Source organism: Pongo abelii, chromosome 6 (assembly GCF_028885655.2).
Source record: "Pongo abelii isolate AG06213 chromosome 6, NHGRI_mPonAbe1-v2.0_pri, whole genome shotgun sequence".
Taxonomy (NCBI): Eukaryota; Metazoa; Chordata; class Mammalia; order Primates; family Hominidae; genus Pongo; species Pongo abelii.
This window is the reverse complement of record NC_071991.2, coordinates 149,493,694-149,509,827: the sequence shown is the minus strand read 5'-3', so window position 1 is coordinate 149,509,827 and position 16,134 is coordinate 149,493,694. Positions and strand designations below refer to the sequence as shown.

Here is a 16,134-nt window from a genome sequence, read left to right as displayed (position 1 = left end):
ATACTGATCTGGACTTCATTTTAGGAAATGCCGGGGGAGGCTGTAGGATCAGGTGTGCCTCCGTCCTAAATACCCGAAAACGAGGCCAGCGCCCTGGCCCTCGCCCCCGCGCCCGCGAACAAGCCTCAGGAAACGCCAGGGGAGGCGCGGGGGCAGCGGCGTCTCCCGGAGACACGAGCCTCGCCCAGGGGGCGTGCGGGAGCCCCGGACCCGCGGGGAGCCAGGTGCTGCCCCGCCGCCGCCCCCAGCCTGCCCAGGCCCCGCGCGCCGCCGCCGCAGCTCTCGAGGTGCTGAGGGACGCCGGGAGGCCGCCACCGAGAGGGTACTCACCGCGTTGCCCGCAGCCCAGGATCGCCGCCTTCTGGGACTCGGGCTGCGGCATCTTCTCTCCCGCCACAGCCCCAGTCCGACCCGCAGGAGCGCCGCGGGCTGAACTGCCCCGGGGCCCAGCAGCCAGGCGTCGCGCAGGCGCCAGGCGCAGTGGCGGCCGCGCCTCCTCAGGCCCAGGGCCCTCGCCCAGTCCCCGAGTCGCTGCTTCCGCCCAGCGCCGCGCGTCCGCCTGCGCCGCGTGACAGGAGGCCCCGCCCCCGCGCCGCGGTGACGGAACCTCTTGCTGCCGTGACGTCACCGGCCGCCGCGCGCTGAGTCCTCCCTAGCGTTCCCGCAGAGGCGCTGCGCGTGGCCTGGCTCTTGTTGTCTGTCACCCGTGGTGTCAAAAGACCCCATTAATGACAAATGCCCTGCCTGTGGCCCCGGCTACTCCGGAGGCTGAGGCGGGAGCAGCGCTTGAGCCCTGGGAGCTCTGCGCTATATGCCCTGTGCCCATTGCGCGGCGACACGCATTGGTGTTCCGCATCGGTGTGGTGACTTCCCGGGAGCAGGGACCACCAGGTTCCCCAAGGAGTGGGGGGAACCGGCCCAGCTCGGAAACCGGGCAGGGCAAAACTCTGTGCTGATCGGTAGTGGGATCGCGCCTGTGAATAGCCACTGCCCTCCAGCCTGGGCAATACAGCGAGACCCCATAAGTGAAAAAAAAAAAGACAAATGCCCTTAAACATATTAAAAGAAGTTAAACGTCACTCGTGATAGAAGAAAATGTAGATTAAGGTGTAAAGAGAGAAGTGGTGAAAAAAACACTCATACCTTGGTGATAATAGTGTAATGTATACAAATACCATAAAAGGGGAATTGGCAATTTTTAAGAAAAATGGTGTGGGCATTCATCTTTGGCCAATAATGCCAAGTTATATTGAAGAATATCTTAATACTAATCTTCTTTGCATTTCTGAAATAAATCCCACTTGGTTAAGAATATTTTTGAACTTTTTTGAAGAACTCATTGCTTCACAGTTAAAGTCTGATGGGGTTCACGTGTAGCAATGGAGGAACTTCTACAGCTACTATAAATTAAAGAGCGCCACCTGAACCAAAGTAGTGGCCTTCTTGAGCTGAACTGAGCTAACCACATTCCCCAGCCCCTCTTCCACAGATACCCCATGGGGTTGTCAGGGTGTAGGGGACGCCATGTTGTGTCACCCAGGTTTCCCCTTAAGGACTGAGGACTTATTTCTCCAGTTGTTGGGTGTGTAGGCAGCTGATGGCCCCCAGCTGAGTCTTGTGGCCACTTCCCTCAGCCAAAGAGAACTGCTGCTGGGTGCCAAGTTGAATGCTTTTGACTCCTTCTACCATGCTTGTGTCTTGATTGGAAATTGACAGGTATTTCAGGTACTGGTTTCTCTTGCAAGGGCAGTGCAGAGAGCACACAGGTATCTTTGCCCAGTTTCCTTCAATGGTTGCAGCTCATGTGAAATATACATAGTATAATATCAAATAAGCGTCATTGGGGATCAATCCTGCTGGGATCCCCCTCAGAAACTATTCACAGCAGTGGCAGGCAAACTAGGGCAAAGTCTACTAGGTATATTTAAAAGTGTATTACAAGTTTATTTAAATACATAAATATGTTTCCAGAAAGTAATCCTTCCAACTACCTAAACTAGTAATGAAAAATTTTAAATATCACCTTAAACATGTATAAGGGGATACTAAGTTCTTGTATTTAAACCTTATTATTTTAGTATATACTCAAGCAAAAGAGTTTGAAGACCAGACCTTTAGGGCCTCACTACTCAAATGGTGGTCCAGCAACAAGCAACACCAACGTCACCTGGGAGTGTGTTAGAAATGGGGAGTCTTGTGCTCCACCTACTTAATTAAAATCTGCATTTTTACCAAGATTTCCAGGTGATTTATACACAAATTAACATTTGAAATCATGCTCTAGGATATAATCAGGGCATGTAAATTTCCATTGTTCCATCTTCTCCTGACCCTTGATAGTATCAGATATTTAAATATTTGCCAACCTGATGAGTATGAGATGCATCTGTTTATACTTTAAATACTATTCTACCTGATTAATGTGCAATAATTACTTAACCATTATTCTAGTAATTGAGGATTTGGGTTAGCTCCAATTTTTCACTATCATACAGAATGACACTAAAATGCTCTTTTCAGTGTATCATTCTGGTTAAACACAATCTTTGAGGCCACGCTGATTAGGATCATGTAAGGGCTGTGTTATTGTTTGTCCTTGGATACAGTTGCCAGATGAAATACAGGATGGCCTGAAATTTGAATTTCAGATTAAGAATAATTTTGTGGTGTAAGTATATCCTGTGCAATATGTGAGAGGCTTGTCTTCATCTGTGCTGCCATAATAAAATACTTGAGACTAGGTAGTTTAAAAACAAATTTGTTTTCTCACTCTCCTGGAGGCTGGGAAGTACAAGATCCCGCAGCCGTATCTGGTAGGCTGCTGGTGAGGGCTTTGTGCTACATCATAACGTGGCAGAGAATCGGAAGGGGAAGCGGGCACTAGCTAAAGGGGCAATGTTACTTATTAACAACCCGCTCTCAAGGTACCTAATCCAGTCTCAAGAGACTGGGAACTCTCAGTGACTGCGTTAATCTTTTCATGGGGGCCGATCCCTCACGGCTCAAATGCCTCTTAAAGGTCTTACTCTGTCTCAACACTGTTACCCTGGGGTCCAAGCCTCAACATGAATTTTGATGGGGATAAAAGGTATTCAAACTATAGCACTGTTGCTTTGTCAGTTGTTTCAACATGAATTATGGAGGGCACATTCAAAATGTAGCCATATGTACACTAAAATGTTACTGTCTATTTGAAATTCAAGTTTAACCAGGCATCCTGTATTTTTATTAGCCAAATAGGGCAACATTAACCTGGGCACATTCTAACCATCGTTTTCTCATCTATGAAATGAGGATAGCAGTAGAACTCATAAAGTTGTTGTGTGAATGAAAGGAGATAATCCATGCAGACTGCTTACAACAGAGTATGAAACGTAGTAAAAGCTCAGCAAATGTCAGCTCTTCTTAGTTGTTGTTTCATACAGGTGTGTCTTAGGATAAATTCCTAGAAGGATGTTTCAGTTACAGAACTCCTGGGCTTAATTTAAGACTTGTTTGAGCATTCCATCGTACCAAAAACTGTTTTGTAAGAAACCTTAAGCAGGTTACCAGATACTTTTCAACTAGCTTCAAAATACAATCAGATTTTTAAATTTCCACACAAAAACAAAAAATTGCCACCTATAGGCAAGTATCAATTTCCCTTTAATCACACCAAATATTTGGATATTGATTCTGATTTGTTTTCTATTTTAGGGTCAACTGAAGCAATATTTAAGAAGATACTGTCCAAGGGACATGCTAAACAATTTCTAGGACTTATCTGTGTTATCTAGTACCTAAACTAAATTACATTACAAAACTAAGACTTAATATTAGGCCTATGGCTTTTAACAAAAGAGAACACTCCTGTCTTTTGCTTTTGGGAAAGCTGATATTTACAGCATCCATTCTTTATGCTTACCAGAAAAAAAATATACTTTTTAATGTTACATATATATCATTTATATATTACATATAATAATTATATATAACATATAATATATATATTCTCAAATTTCAACTAGAAAAAAAGCTGTTACTTTAAGAAGATACTCCATATTTATACTACTATAATTCTCTTTTATTTTTTCAGCTACAGGATTTCTATTTTGCTTTTTGTTTGTTTGTTTTTTGAGACAGTCTCTGTCACCCAGGCTGGAGTGCAGTGGTGCGATCTTGGTCTTGGTCTCGGTTCACTGCAACCTCCACCTCCCATTCTTGTGCCTCCCAAGTAGCTGGGATTACAGGCACGTGCCACTGAGCCCGGGTTCTGTTTTGCTTTTTTTTTTTTTTTTTTTTCTGACGGAGTCTCACTCCGTCGCCCAGGCTAGAGTGCAGTGGTGCGATCTCAGCTCACTGCAACCTCTGCCTCCCAGGTTCAAGCAATTCTCCTGCCTCAGCCTCCTGAGTAGCTAGGATTACAGGCATGTGCCACCATGCCCAGCTAATTTTTTTGTATTTTTAGTAGAGACCGGGTTTCACCATGTTGGCCAGGCTGATCTCGAACTCCTGATCTCATGATCCACCCGCCTCAGCCTCCCAAAGTGCTGGGATTACAGACGTGAGCCACCGCGCCCGGCCTGTTTTGCATTTTATCATAATTTTAGTAGACTCATGGATTTATTATGATTAATTTTTAAATGACTTTCTAGAGGCAGGAAAGGTATAAATAATATATGGGCCAAGAGTACAATCACAGCGTGGCACTTGTTTTGTGCTGCCAGATCAACCTTTTAAAGGATCAATCAAGTGGCTGTCTGTAATAGATCAGCCCGTGTCTGTCTAGCAATAGATTTTATACAGTATTTTGCTAAATAGATAGGTATAAAGAGGTTATTTGCGGCCAGGCACAGTAGCTCACACTTGTAATCCCAGCACTTTAGGAGGCCAAGGTGGGCGGATCACCTGAGGTCAGGAGTTCAAGACCAGCCTGGCCAACATGATGAAACCACATCTCTACTAAAAATACAAAAATTAGTTGGGCGTGGTGGTGGGTGCCTGTAATCCCAGCTACTTGGGAGGCTGAGGTATGAGAATCACTTGAACCCGGGAGGTGGAGGTTGCAGTGAGTCGAGATCGGGCTATTGCACTCCAGCCTGGGCAACAAGAGTGAAACTCTGTCTCCAAAAAAAAAAAAAACTTCATTCCCAGCAACTAGAAGAATACCTGTCTAATTGAATGAGCTCAATAGATGATTCAAATTGTTTTTCTGCTGTAAAAACTAACTTACCTTCTTTCCAGCATAGACTATTCTCTTCCACTTTTTTTTTTTTTTGCCCCTTTCAATGCGTTTCTTCTCTCATTATCTGTCTCTCTTTCTGAATTCAGTGTCTTTCACCTTCTTAGCCACCATCACCAGCATAAAACCAACAGTGATCTGTCTAACTCCAAAGATGCCAAAGAAGTACTTTGGACATCTGGGAATGTGTTTACACAGGACAGACAAGGCACCCAGCTGCTGCTTCCCTGATCCCAGCTAAACAGTTTACCAAGAGTCAAGAAGTGTCTGGAGAGCTGCAGGCCAGAGCCATAGGAGGAGACAGACATGAAAAAGGCAAAATTGGCCGGGCGCGGTGGCTCACGTCTGTAATCCCAGCACTTTGGGAGGCCGAGGCGGCCGGATCACAAGGTCAAGAGATCGAGACCATCCTGGCCAACATGGTGAAACCCTGTCTCTACTAAAAGTACAAAAATTAGCTGGGCATGGTGGCGCGCGCCTGTAATCCCAGATACTTGGGAGGCTGAGGCAGGAGAATTGCTTGAACCCGGGAGGCAGAGGTTGCAGTGAGCCGAGATTATACCACTATGCTCCAGCCTGGCGACAGAGCGAGACTCACGGGAGACGGAGTATCTTCAGATGACAGAAGGGCTGGCAGGAACAGATGGGGAAGCTGGCCTGGAGAGCTGACCAGATACCCAGGCAGGTGGACTGGACGTCAGACGTTCAGGTATGCAGCTGAGCAAGGTGTCATTACCAGAATCTACCCTGGCAGGAAGAAAGGAGCTTGCCGCAGCTCAGCCAAAGTCATGAGAGCATGGCTCCCTAAGAAGGCAATCGCGACAGATTGTCTGGGGCAGAAGCCGGGTTGGCAAAGGGAAAGCAGTCCCTACAGTCTACCAGGGCCAGGTGGCTGTGGTAAACAAATGCACTTTACCTCAGTCAGCTGTATGATAGAGTCGTAACTGTTTGACCACTTACCTTTCTAATGTTCAAGGTCTTGTCACCTCAGAGATTCAGTAGCAGATGAGTAACAAAGAATCAAGAATTTTCATTGAAGGGAAAATAATAAAGGCACTCACGTCTGGTCATATTTTTTTAACTGCATTTCACGTAATTCCACGATGTTCCAAACTTACACTCTTGTGTCACTATGTTGAATGACTAGGAGACTTTTAACCCTTTATTAATGAAAGGGATTTATTTTCCTTTCACGAGCTGTTCACAGATGCCTCCAACTCTGGGAAGACATTATCCAAATACCACTGAAATGACTTGCAACCCAGTCGTTTCCTTAATTCAACACGCTCGCGAATATTTCCGTAGGTAACATATTTCAGACCAGGCTTTCGAAGAAAAAACTGCTCCTAAATGAAAATATAGAGTCAGTCATTACTTTCAACCAAACAAATCTTTGGTGATCAAATGATTATATTTAACATAGACACATGTGTTTTCATCATGTGAACTAAAAAAGCCCTCCAGATCCCAATTTTTTTCTGTCCAGGGAATGAAGGCAGAGACATACGATGGGACCTCGGATTTACCCACCCTGCACATGTTCACAGCACGTGCCACGGCACCCTAGAGGGATCCAGGAAGACTGCGTCCGCTTCTCAGGAGCCAAAGAAGCACAGCCACCTATTATGGTATCCCCTTTCTCCTGTTTTTTCAACAACACCCAAGGACAAACCCCGTTAGTCCCTGGTCCTGATCAGTATGTTTGTCTTTTCAGAAATGGGGGATGATGTAGTAAAGGGAGAATAGATCCTGCAGGAGTACAGCCTGGATTCAAAGTCTGGCTCTGCCATTCAGGGTCTGCGTGACCCTAGGCAAGTCTTCCCCTTGCGAAGTGCTTGTGAGGGTTGAACAGTCTAATAGGGACATGCAAAGCCCCTGGGCGAGCATGGCTGGCACATACTAAGTGTCATGTCTGAGGTGGTCATTATTACCACACTTGGTTAGTTTTTTGTGTGCTCTGACTTAAGGAAGCCCCAAGAATGAATGTCTAATGGACTCTGTTGGCCCCATGTTGAAAAAAGGTATTCTAAGTAGACTGAAGCCCTTTGCAGACAGAACCCTTATCTTTTCATCTGTGTTTTCCCAGGCCTGGCATTCAGGACAGTGATAGTGTTGAATGACAGAAGGAGTTTGCTCATCCAAATTAATGTATTATGGGCATGCCATATTGGATTCTCCCTGGGGATTCGTGACCACTGTAGGTCTTTGCCATCGCATTCTGCCACCCCTAGGTCCCCAGGGTGGATTGGTGCAGGGGGCGAGCCTGCAGGTGGGGGAGGGTGCCATAATTTTGGAGACAAGACAGCATGGATGACCTTAGGCACATCTTCCTGTCCAAATCCCTCTCTTGTCCCAATCAGTCACTAAATTTCTCATTGTGCTGTATTATGCAATCCATTGATTTTTATACTTAACACATCATATCCCTTTAAGTTAACTTTTTGCTTTGTGAAAGTCAGTAAACCATGCAGAAATAGCTATGTTCAATTCAACCATCTAGATCCCTGACCAGCGTTCACAGAAAAAAAAAATCAACAAACATGAAAATAAGCTTAAGAGTTGTCGTAATGAAATACAATTTTAAACAATGAGATGTTTTTTAACCTATCTGATTAAAACAAACAAACAAACAGTTCAATTATAACCAATATGAGGAGACAGGCACTTTCGTATACATTTGATGGCAGCACAGATGACGAGACAGACAGTGAAGATCATTTGGATATTAACCCATCAGGATTTAAAATGTACTAACTCTTGCCCCAGCAAGTTCATGTCTTGAATTTATTCCAAAGATATATTTGCAAAAATATGCACAAAAAAGTATGTCAATAATTCTCATTTTAAGGCTGGGCGTGGTGGCTTATGCCTGTAATCCCAGCACTTTGGGAGGCCAAGGCAGGCAGATCATGAGGTCAGGAGTTCAAGACCAGCCTGGCCAATATGGTGAAACCCCGTCTCTATTAAAAATATAAAAAATTAGCTGGGCGTGGTGGCATGCACCTGTAGTCCCAGCTATTCGGGAAGCTGAGGCAGGAGAATCACTGAACCTGGGAGGTGGAGGTTGCAGTGAGCCAAGATTGCGCCACCGCACTCCAGCCTGGGTGACAGAGCAAGACTCTGTTTCAAAAGAAAGAAAAAAAAAAAAAAGAATTCTCATCTGAGGATTGTCAAGAAAATAGCAAAAAGCCGGGGAAATCAGAATGCTTATCAACTGGTACTATTTATTAATGGGATCAATTTTGGTAGATCCAGTTAAAGGAACTATTTAAAAGAATGAGATATGTTTATATGTTCTGATTTTGAAAGACAACTTGAAAGCCCCCTGCTTTTTCTTTCCTGATCATAGCCCTTTTCCTTTGTTTTAAATGCTATCTTGATTACGTATTAATTTCTTTTTATTCTAGCTTTGATATCTGATTATTCATGCCAAATTATAGGTTTAATTTTACCCATTTGAACTTTATAGGAAGGAAATAATACAGTATAAGTTCCGTTGTGTTTGGCTGCTTTCATTCACCATTACATCTCTGAAATTTACCTATGCTCTTGTAGGTACAGTCATGTACCATGTGATGATGTTTCAGTCAACGCCTGACCAGGTACATAATGGTAGTCCCATAAGATTAGAAATACCATACTTTTACTGTACCTTTTATTTAGATATGTTTAGATACACAAATACTTACCATTGGGTTACAACTGCCTACAGTGTTCAGTAGAGTCACATGCCATACAGGTTTGTAGCCTGGGAGCAATGGGCCATACCATATAGCCAAGGTGTGCAATGGGCTATACCATCTCCATCTAGGTTTGTGTAGGTACACACTATGATAGTCCCACAACAATGAAATCACCTAATGATGATTTCTCATAATATATTCCCATCGTTAAGTGAGACATGACTATACACTATAGTTGGTTTTCTTTCTTTTCTTTTTTTTTTTTTTGAGATGGAGCTTCACTCTTGTCACCCTGGCTGGAGTGCAGTGGTGTGATCTTGGCTCACTGCAACCTCTGCCTCCTGGGTTCAAGCAATTCTCCAGCTTCAGCCTCCCGAGTAGCTGGGATTACAGGTGCCCACCACCATGTCCGGCTAATTTTTTTTGTATTTTTAGTAGAGATGAGGTTTCACCACATTGGTCAGGCTGGTCTTGAATTCCTGGCCTCAGGTGATCCATCTGCCTTGGCCTCCCTAAGTGCTGAAATTACAAGTGTGAGCCACCACGCCCAGCCCAGTTAATTTTCATTGCTGTATAGGATTATAGCGACTAAATATATCACAGTTGTCCACTCTACTCTTGATGAGTATTTGTATTGTATTAAGTTTTGGCTAAAACAAATAATGCTGTTTATTAGTTTTCTTGTTCATGTGTCCTGGTGCACAAAAGCATGCGCTTCTGTAGCATATGCATGAGCAGAACTGCTGAATCACAAGATATTCAGATCTTTTACTTTAGTAGGTGCTGCCACGCTATTTTCAGATGCAATTTTGTAAAAGTCAACACTCCCATAAGTGAAAGCTGAGAGATCCTATTGCTCACCGACACTTGGGCCTGTAAGTTTTTTTTTTGTTTTGTTTTGTTTTTTGAGATGGAGTTTTGCTCTTGTTGCCCAGACTGAAGTGCGATGGCACAATCTTGACTCACTGCAACTTCCGCCTCCTGGGTTCAAGCGATTCTCCTCCTTTGGCCTCCTGAGTAGCTGGGACTACAGGAGTGTGCCATGACGCCCAGCTAATTTTGTATTTTTAGTAGAGATGGCGTTTCTCCATGTTGGTCAGGCTGGTCTTGAACTCCCAACCTCAGGTGATCTGCCTGCCTCGGCCTCCCAAGTGCTTAGATTAGAGACATGAGCCACTGTGCCCAGCCAGGCCTGTCAGACTTTTAAAATTCTGCTAATCTAAGTGGTGGTGTTGAAATAGCTCTTTGACGTTTTAGTTCACGTTTCTCTAATTACAAAAGAAATGGAGCATTATTACCTTCATAATTAAAGTGTGTTTTTTCAGTTAGAGAAACATAAGATGAAGACCAGGACATACACTGTCAGAGAGATTCTTACACATTTCTATATTTTCGTCTGAAATGAGATTTTGCTGGGGTTTTTGTATTTATTTATACATAGCTTCTGGATGGAGGACATGCACCCTTGTAAGTCCTGGCAAGGTACTTAACTCCTGGGGAAATGCACAGATGATAGGGTATAGTATTGATACAGAAATCTTTGGCTGTTGGTCGAAAAGTGGTAGTGGAAGTTCTCACACGGTCTCAAGACCAGCAGCATCCACATCGCTTGGGAAATCAGCGGGGAAGAAAAAGAATCTCAAGAGTTGCACATGGGCCGGGTACAGTGGCTCACTCTTATAAATCCCAGCACTTTGGGAGGCCGAGGTGGGCGGATCATGAGGTCAAGAGATTGAGACCAGCCTGGCCAACATGGTGAAACCCTGTCTCTACTAAAAATACAAAAATTAGCCAAGCCTGATGGTATACGCCTGTAGTCCCAGCTACTCCAGAGGCTGAGGCAGGAGGATCGCTTGAATCCGAGAGGCAGAGGTTGCAGTGAGCTGAGATCACGCCACTGCACTCCAGCCTGGGCGACAGAGCAAGACTCCGTCTCAAAAAAAAAAAAGAAAAAAGAGTTGCACGTGGGGACAGGGCAAGGAGAAGCTGTTTGCTTCAGGTGTGGGACAATTCCCTGGAGGTGGGAATGGAGGGAATAGATCCAGCACCTCCATAAAAAAGACTGCTCATGTTGATTGATTTACTTCTGAGAGACTTGAGTTTTCCCAGAAATTAAAACAAAAATAATGAGATGTAAGAGTAGCAGCTTAGGATGAACTGAGAATAGGGTTGGGGATGGATTGATGAGGGTTTAGAGGGGTGCTGTATTCAAGAAAAACAGAGAAAAGAACAACTATCAATAACTATCAATAGGTAGTTTTTTATCCTCACCCTCCTCCCACAGTCCACCCTCAAGAAGGCCCCAGTATCTGTTGTTCCCTGCTTTGTGTCCATGTATAATCTTTAGCTCTCACTTATAAATGAGAACATGCAGTATTTGGTTTTCTGTTCCTGTGTTAATTTGCTTAGGATAATGACCTCCAGAACAAATGCTGGATCTGGAAAGGCAGCAGCAGGCTTCCTCAGAACAAGTCCTGCTCCGGCCTCACATGCATTTTCCAAGTCAAGGATGTGTTCCCCACCTTATATTCATCCAGCCAAACGTGCACCAGTCTTAGGTAGTTATGTGTCATAGCACTGATGATTGTAGAAGGTTTTCCAGTTTGTTTCTTACTGATATGTCCTACTCGAGAGCAGGGGATTATAAAGAGTTGGCCTCCACACATCCAGATCTAGGCATAAGAAGAACAAAAATCATATGAATGCATTATTACTGCTAATAGGCAACTGCTTTTAAACAAATATAATGGCCAGGTGCGTTGGCTCATGCCTGTAATCCCAGCATTTTGGGAGGCCGAGGCAGTCAGATCACCTAAGGAAGGGAGTTTGAGACCAGCCTGGCCAACGTGGTGAAACCCTGTCTCTACTAAAAATACAAAAATTAGCCAGGCGTGGTGGCGCATGCCTGTAATCCCAGCTACTTGGGAGGCTGAGGCAGGAGAATTGCTTGAACCCAGGAGGCGGAGGTTGTGAGCCAAGATCGTGCCACTGCACTCCAGCCTGGGCAACATAGTGACACTCCATCTCAAAAACAAAAAACAACAACAACAAAAACCCATAATAATGGCTAATTAAGTTTCTTATTTAATTCTCACAACAGCCTTATCATTCAGATTCTGTGATTATTCCCATTTTCCAGATGAGGAGATAACACATAGATTGGTCAAGAAGTTTGCCCAATGACACAGAAGTTACACAGCAGAGTACAAGGTTCAAATTTAGAAAGCCTGACTGAGAGCCAGCAATGAAGACGAAGGGGTTCTGCCTCTCTCATAATTACCTACAGGAATTGCTGGATGTAGGCAAGAAACAAGAGAAATGCTGATCAGGACTGAATTCAATTATTCATCTTTTTTAATACCTAAAACTCCTTATGTTGCTCACTTTTAATAGCTATTAATTTTACTACACAAAAGTAAAATATAACCATTGAAAATTTGGTAAATGCAGGAAAGCACACAGAAGAAAACAAAATTCACTTCTTGTCCTAACATTCCAAGTGAGTCAATATTAACCCAGGTATATATGTAAACTCACGTAGACATAAACATTAAGATAACTTGATTTTTTTTCATTTGATGTTGTGTGAAATTATTTTTGAAGTCTTATGTTGTTTGGACATTTTGGTAGCTTCTGATTTTTTTATTAGAAATAATACCCCAAAGAACGTGCTTATGATATAAATCTTGTGCACCTGATTTCTCATCTTACAGTATACTTGCCATAAGTCTTTTGTTTAATTACTCTAACCACTCCGTGAGTAGCTCTCGCACCAACACAACTCAGCTATTCTGGCTAAGCCTAGAAGAACCACTTTAGCGATACAATGGATTATGAGAAATAACCATTGCTTGTTGCTTTAAGGCACTGTGTTTTGGAATAGTTTGTTATACAGCAAAAGCTAGCTGATACATGAAGGAGCATTTTCCTCCTAACACCAGTTTTTGTTTTTTTTTTTTCTTTCCAACTTTTGTTTTCAGTTCAAGGGTACATGTGCAGGCGTGTTACATGGGTAAAATGCATGTCTGGGGGTTTAGAGCGCAGGTCATTTCATCACCCAGGTAATGAGCATCGCACTCAATAGGTAGTTTTTTATCCTCACCCTCCTCCCACAATCCACCCTCAGGAAGGCCCCAGTATCTGTTGTTCCCTGATTTGTGTCCATGTACAATGTTTAGCTCTCACTTATAAATGAGAATAGGCAGTATTTAGTCTTCTGTTCCTGTGTTAATTTGCTTAGGATAATGACCTCCAGCTCCATCCACTTTGCTGCAAAGGACATGATTTTATTATTTTTAAATGGCTGTGTAACATTCCATGGTGTATATGTACCACATTTTCTTTATCCAGTCCACTGGTTTTTGTTTTTGTTTTTTTGAGACTGAGTCTTGCTCTGTCATCCAGCCTGGATGCCCCACCATCCAGGTTCAAGCGATTCTCATGCCTAATCCTCCTGAGTAGCTGGGATTACAGGCACACATTGCCAAACCCAGCTCATTTTTGTATTTTTGGTGGAGATGGGGTTTCACCATGTTGGCCAGGTTGGTCTTGAACTTCTGACCTCAAGTGATCTGCCCACCTTGGCCTCCCAAAGTGCTCGGATTAGAGGCATGAATCACCATGCCCGGCCCCAGTCCACTGTTGATGGGCATCTAGGTTGATTCCATGTCTTTGTTATTGTGGAAAGTGCTACAATGAACATATGTATGCATGTGTCTTTATGGTAGAACAATGTATATTCCTTTGGGTATATACCCAGTAATAGGATTGCTGGGTCAAATGGTAGTTCTGTTTTAAATTCTTTGAGAAATCTCCCAACTCCTTTCCACAATGGTTGAACTAATTTACACTCCCACAGCAGAGTATAAGCATTCCCTTCTCTCCACAGCCTCGCCGGCATCTGTTTGTTTTTTTGTTTTTACTTTTTAGTAATAGCCATTCTGACTGGCTAACACCAGTTTTATTTACTTAAGTAAATAAGACCTCCGTCCACTTAGCTGGTCATTCCAGAAACTTGGTGTGATAGATTGAAATCTTGTTCAATAAACAGCTCAGTCCTTGTCCCTCACCTTGCGGAACAGCATGTTTCCCTGACCCACTGAATTTGGGCTTCTCTGTTCGACACATTTGGCCAATGGATCGTGAGCACACATCATGCATGCAGAGGTATAAATGTGCTGTGTGGTTTGGCTTGACTTTTGAATTCCTGCCATTCAGCATGAGAAGGATATGCTGTGAGTCGCTGCTACTCCTAGAATGATAATCAGATCTGAATCCAATTCAGAGACTAGAGCCCAGCCCAACAACCTGTATTCTGAGGCAGAGCCACTTTGGCCAACCATGGACAGATGAAAGAAAAAGTAAATGCTTATTGTTCTCAACCACTCAGTTTTGAGGTAGTTTATTACATAGCATCATGATGGCAAGAGCTGATTGCTGCTGTGACAACAACTGCCTGAATCCTAAAACTCTTAGGAATAGAAATTCTGAGCAGATGGGCCAAAGGTAACCCACTGAGGTACTGGAGTGTTCCAGGCAGAGAAGGAGGAGACTGTTGAGTGACTTGCCTAATTCTCCCTTGTGCAGGTGTTTGAGAATTTGCTTGACAATTTCTCTATTACAGAACGTATGGTTTGTTTTCACACCAGAGCATCCAAGGAGAGTTAGCAACCTTGTGGAGTCTAAGCTGGCATTGATATCTAAGAGGTTCAGCATGGGGGAGAGGCAGAGAAAAGGGCTTCTCTAGGGATAATCTTTCAAGTGCAGGGCAAGGCCCCGGTTCCTGGAGCAGCACACCTTGCCAGTATCTGGGGATGGCAGGATGGACTGCAGGTGTGGGGGAGATCAGGCGAACCAAGACTGCAGATTGTTGGGGCTCTTTGAGGCCAGCCTCTGCTTTGCCAGGAAAATTGAAATGCCATGTTGAAGCTCAGTTACGAGAACCATTCAGAGACTGGAAGTGAACCTGTAGCTTTGTGGGCATCCACGAACCATCACTTTCCACGAGCAATAGTAGCACTGAGTTCAGGGCAACTAAAAAAAAATTCAGAGCATTGGAGGCTTCCAATATCAGATGGAAGTGACTTAGAAACAGGGTAGAACTGAGCTGGTGGGGTCTCAAGACCTGAAACTGAGTAGACAGCATGAGGCAGGAAGCAACAGGTTGGGAGCAGAGTGCTTACTAGTTCTGTGAATTTGGGCAAGTTACTCAACCTCTCTGTGGCTCAGTTTCTCCACTATAAGTCAGAGATAATGGTGGTACTTACCTTACAGGTTTGTTAGGGGGATTAAATGAGTTAATATCTGTAAGATTTTGGAGCAGTGCGTGTCCGATACAAGAACTTGTTAAATAAAATATATTTTATCCTTTACATGTATCTTAAATGTCAGTTCTTCAGGGAAGCCATCTAAGACACATAATCCCCCAAGAGAAGGCTAGGTTCTCCTTTTATAGGGTCCCATAATACTCTGTATTTCTCTATTGCATTTATCAAAAATAAAAATTTTTTTTTGAGACACAGTCTCGCTCTGTCCACCCAGGCTGGAATGCAGTGGCACGATCTCGGCTCACTGTAACCTCCACCTCCCAGGTTCAAGCGATTCTTGTGCCTCAGCCTCCTGAGTAGCTGGGATTACAGACGTGCACCACCATGCCCAGCTAATTTTTGTATTATTAGAGGAGACGGGGTTTCACCGTGTTAGCCAGGCTGGTCTCGAACTCCTGACCTCAGGTGATCCACCTACTTTGGCCTCCCAAAGTGCTGGGATTATAGGCGTGAGCCGCCGGACCTGGGCCAAAAATAAAATTAAATATCTGATAATCTCACCCTACTCAATAGATAGAAGATCCATGACATTAGAAGCACTTTTGGCCTGACGCGGTGGCTTGTGCCTGTAATCCCAGCACTTGGGGAGGCCGAGGCAGGCGGATCACAAGGTCAGAAGATCAAGACCATCCTGGCCAACATGGTGAAACCCCATCTCTACTAAAATACAAACAATTAGCCAGGTGTTGTGGTGCATGTCTGTATTCCCAACTACTCAGGAGGCTGAGGCAGGGGAATCGCTTGAACCTGGGAGGCGGAGATTGCAGTGAGCCAAGATCGCGCCACTGCACTCCAGCCTGGCGACAGAGCAAGACTCCGTCTCAAAAAAAAAAAGAAGCCACTTTCGTATTGTGTGCCACTGTATTTTAGCACCCAGCACAGTGCTTCATACATAACAGTACTC

General features: G+C 44.1%; 2 protein-coding genes across 18 annotated transcripts in view; both read right to left on the bottom strand.

The window, feature by feature from the left end:
• Positions 1-784, bottom strand: part of GALNT11 (polypeptide N-acetylgalactosaminyltransferase 11) — a 97,409-nt gene extending 96,625 nt beyond the window's left edge. For 4 of the 13 annotated variants that reach the window (XM_063726230.1, XM_063726236.1, XM_063726231.1 and 1 more), the window contains exon 1: positions 331-544. The gene's annotated coding sequence lies outside the window, so the exon portion shown is untranslated. Of the gene's footprint in view, positions 1-330 lie in introns of all 13 variants that reach the window. The other 9 variants (XM_063726232.1, XM_063726237.1, XM_054560034.2 and 6 more) reach the window with 6 other exon arrangements.
• A 5,499-nt stretch (positions 785-6,283) lies between these two features.
• Positions 6,284-16,134, bottom strand: part of GALNTL5 (polypeptide N-acetylgalactosaminyltransferase like 5) — a 63,381-nt gene continuing 53,530 nt past the window's right edge. For 3 of the 5 annotated variants that reach the window (XM_024249938.3, XM_054560007.2, XM_054560008.2), the window contains 2 exons: positions 11,427-11,576; positions 6,284-6,567 (listed from right to left, as the gene is read on the bottom strand). In XM_024249938.3, coding sequence (XP_024105706.2) covers positions 6,412-6,567; positions 11,427-11,576 — 306 coding nt within the window. In that variant the 3' untranslated portion in view covers positions 6,284-6,411. Of the gene's footprint in view, positions 6,568-9,176; positions 10,173-11,426; positions 11,577-16,134 lie in introns of those variants that run through there. The other 2 variants (XM_054560010.1, XM_054560009.2) reach the window with 1 other exon arrangement.